At 63.0% G+C, this 3,918-nt stretch overlaps 1 protein-coding gene across 1 annotated transcript; it reads right to left on the bottom strand.

The window, feature by feature from the left end:
- Window positions 1–245: 245 nt before the first annotated feature.
- On the bottom strand, window positions 246–2,709 carry LOC143692472 (serine/threonine-protein kinase pim-1-like; the record flags this gene model as incomplete). Its single annotated transcript, XM_077172704.1, has 5 exons — window positions 246–352; window positions 595–771; window positions 1,387–1,753; window positions 1,957–2,007; window positions 2,119–2,709. Coding segments are annotated over 5 exons (1,293 nt in total), but the record flags the coding sequence as incomplete, so codon positions are not given.
- Window positions 2,710–3,918: the final 1,209 nt, after the last annotated feature.

Here is a 3,918-nt window from a genome sequence, read left to right as displayed (position 1 = left end):
CCCAGCCATCCATGAACCAGACAAACCAAACCAGGGGGGATGGTGGCCACCAGTGCTTGCCACACCTGGTCTCCAGCTCAGCTCCAGCTCAAGAGCTGCGTGTTCCCTTCTGCTGAGCCCTGCTCAGAGCTACAGGCAGCACAAAACCAGCCTGGTTTGCTTTGCCACTGAGTGCCAAGAGATGCGTGGAGCTGGTACCTGCCAGGCCCCTGGATCCAACTGTGCATGTGGATCTCTCCCATCTTCTAGGGCAGAGGAACACCCTGCACCCAAGGATGACAGAAAAGCTCTTCTAAGGATGGCCTGTCCGAGGGTTGCATGGACAAACACCTCTTAATGATATCCTGGCACTCTGGGGAGAGAAACCAGAAATCACCAGTCAGCTGGAGAAGTTGTCCCCCTGTTCCCGTGCCCAGGCCATGCTGGGTGTGCCCAGAGCTGGGCCTAAACTTCCCCATGGATGCTCTGTTTGGAGGAGAGCAGGAGAGCAGGACCTGTGCCACCTCCTCAGCAGCTGCCAGAGCGGGATGCCCACGAGCCCGATGCTGTCTCCCAGCACTGGGATTCCCCCTGTGCCCAGAGATGAGGATCCACCTTGAGAAAGCCATCGTGGGAACAAGATCCACCCCCGGATGATCTCCTGGCCCCTCCTGAACGGGTGCTTGCCCATGACCAGGTGGCACAGCAGGAGGCCCAGGGACCAGATCGTCGCTGCCTCGCCGTGGTAGCGTTGGTGCTGGATCCACTCTGGTGGGCTGTAGGACAGGGTTCCTGTGGAACACAGACACAGCTCAGCAGGGGGATGCTGCTGCTCCCAGAGCCCGGCCCCAGCATCCCTGGCCATGTGGGGGCTGCCCCAGAGGCACACGGGGTGAGCGCTGCCCTCTCACCAGCACCTGGGACTTGTGTACAAACTCGGGGCTGGAAAAGAAGCCACTGGTGCTGGAAGAGGGCAGCAGAAACCCTGGGAAGGCCCAACCATGACACACAAAGGAAAAACCCACCCACTGGTGGAGAAAACCCACTCTCCTCCCCACCTGTATGGCCCCCAAAAATGTTAATAAGCCAAGGCAAACAAGGGGAGTGGAGCAGTCCAAGCCCTTCCTTGCCTGCACACCAAACCATCCGGGGCACGGGGTCAGACCCCCCTCTCTGCTACCCCCATGGGGGTTTGTGTCGGGCTGGCTGCCCCAGCTCCAGCCCCAGCCCAGGCCACAGTGGGTGCTGAAGGCTGTCGGCAGGGCTGGCAGCTGCCCCCCCTCACACCCCACCCAAATCAACTCGGCTCCAGCATCAATCTCATCCCGGCTGCAATAGGGGGAAGCCCCGGAGCTGCACCCAGGCTGGGCCATGAGATGCCCAGGAGCATCCCCTGCGAGGGCTCACCTGCAAACTGGGTGTAGGCTGTGTCTTGGAGGAAGGCGCCACAGCCAAAGTCGATGAGTTTCAGCTGCCCGCTGGCCAGGTCGAGCAGGATGTTCTCGGGCTTGATGTCCCTGTGCAGGACCCCGCAGGCGGTGCAGTGCCGCACGGCCTCCAGCACCTGGCGGAACAGCGCCCGCGCCTCCTCCTCCGGCAGGAACCCCCGCTCCGCCAGGAAAGCCGAGAGCTCCTGGCACCGCTCCGGACGCTCCAGCACCAGCAGGAAGCTGTCGGGGAGCTCGAGCCACTCCAGGAGCTGAATGACAGCAGCACAGCCACGGGACACCTTGGCCAGCAGCACGATCTCCAGCGGCGCGCTGCTGCCGTCGGGCTGCGGGAGGAGCGCGGTGCCGTCAGTGGGGCTGAGGCCGTGCCGGGGCTCTGGGAGCCCTCAGCCAGCCCGGGATGCTCTGCACGCCCCGCTCAGCCCACGCCCGCTCTCCCCGCAGGCTCCCGGCGGCTCCCACCGTGCCGGGCCCCGGCTCCTCGCCGCCCGGCCCGGCCCGGCTGCTGCCGCTGGCCCCGCTCACTCACCAGCTCGCCCCAGTGCCGGATGCGATCCCGCGGCACGCGTTTGATGGCCACCTGCGAGCGAGGGAGAGCAGCGGGCTGAGCTCGCCGCCCGTCCTGCCCAGCCCCATCCTCCGCCCTTCTCCTCCTCCTCCCCCTCCGCCCGCCGCCGGCCCCGCCGCTCACCGGGGCGCCGTCCGAGAGCCGCGTGGCCGCGAAGACGCTGCCGAAGCCTCCGCGCCCCAGCAGCGAACCCACTCGGTACCGCTCCTGCAGGGCCTCGTGCGCCTTTCCTGCGGGCGAGACGCGGCTGTCAGCGCTCGGCCCGGGTCCAGCAACGGCCCCCGAGCGCGCCCCGAGCGGCCCAGGCCGGGCATCCCCACCTGCCCCGGGCCCCGACGGCTCGGGGCCGGCGGCCGCGCTGCCGAGCGGCCGAGCTCGGGCCGGGGAAGCCGCAGCGGAGGCGGCGGGAGCGGCAGCGTCGCCTGTGTCCTCCGCGGGCCCCGGGAGGAGCCAGGGCCGGGGCCGGGGCCGGGGCCGGGGCCGGGCTCGGGCCAGGCGGAGCCGAAGGGCGGCGATGCCGCCCCCGCACCAGGAACTGACGCCCGCCCAGCAGCGCCAACGCCAGTACGGCCAGAGCCGGGCGGAGGCGAGAGCGCGGCGGGACGGCCGGGGTCGGGCACGGGGCAGCCCCGCCCGGGGCCGGGGGCGGGCCGGGGGCATGGCCCGGCCCGGCAGGGGAGAGGGAGGCGGGGAGAGGAGAGGGACGCCGGGCAAGGGACCCCGGGAGAAGGGTGCCCGACGGCGGGAAAGGGAGACACAGAGAAAGAAAGAGAGAAAGAGAAAGGGTTCTCTCGAATATCTGCTTTTGCTGCTGCTGCTGCCGCCACTGCTGCTGCCGCCGCTGCCGCCGCTGCAACTGAAGCACCGGGGCCGTTCGTCCCCGTGTCCGTTCCCCGCTCGCCCCACGAGCCCCACGTTCGAGCCCCGCGCGCCCCGGGCACAGCCCCTGAGTCTGTCCAAACACGGGAACTTTGCAGCGGTGAGCCCAGATGCAGAGCCCTCACTCCTGCACACTGGCACAGCAATCCCCTCGCTTGCTGCTCTGCATTGGCCTGGCTGAGGGGCAAACACTGTCGGGCCACCTTCCCTTGCTGTAGGATTCCTACCTGACCCAAGCACTGCACTTACATGTCCAGTGTTGCCTTCCAGTAGAACCAGGGCAAGGAAAACTCTGTGTGGCTCATGGTATTTTCAAGTGTCTAAAAATCACTAAGTCACCGATCTTAGAGGTGCGGTGCATCTGGAATTCCTGGGATGGAGAAGTAGTGCAACATGGAAAAGGGGAGCATAGAGATAAAGGAAAAGATCTTGGATTATTTCATTCATTTTCATTTCACTTCTGGAAAGCTGTTTCAGTTTTCCAGGAATCTTCTCCTGTCTCTCTTCCCAAGAATGTCTCATGGAGAACAAGGTCAAGCTTCTGTCACAAGATTTGCCAGCAGGAAATTATGCCACTGGTGAAATTTTCATGATTGTTTGTGCTGGCTTAGGGCAAATTTTGGGAGGAAACCTCCAAAAGGGGTCTGTTTTGCAGAGATAGCCAAAACCTCCACAACGTTGTGTAAGTTGTAAAGCCGGTGTGTTTATTATTACAGCACCGGATGCATGCAGAGATTACTCTCCTTAAAAGGCATGCGTACCTCTGGGAACTTCAGGTCCCTTTTTATCCTCCTCTCAAATACATATCCATACGATTTCACAATAGGTTCATACATATTCATTTTTACAAATTTTGCGTGACATTTGCCACTAGTTCTTCTTTATCAGAAAGAATTCTTAGGTCAGGTTGACCTGCTTTCACAGCAGTCTCTCTGTGTCTCTTTATCACCCTCTGTCCCGTCCCCCCCTTAGCTCTGTCCTTCACTGAATCAGATTCCCTGAGCCTAGGCTTTGCAATCAGGCTACATAGCTATGTTTTCTAAC

This window comes from Agelaius phoeniceus (assembly GCF_051311805.1).
Source record: "Agelaius phoeniceus isolate bAgePho1 chromosome W unlocalized genomic scaffold, bAgePho1.hap1 SUPER_W_unloc_1, whole genome shotgun sequence".
Classification (NCBI taxonomy): Eukaryota; Metazoa; Chordata; class Aves; order Passeriformes; family Icteridae; genus Agelaius; species Agelaius phoeniceus.
This window is presented reverse-complemented; position numbering and strand designations above follow the sequence as displayed.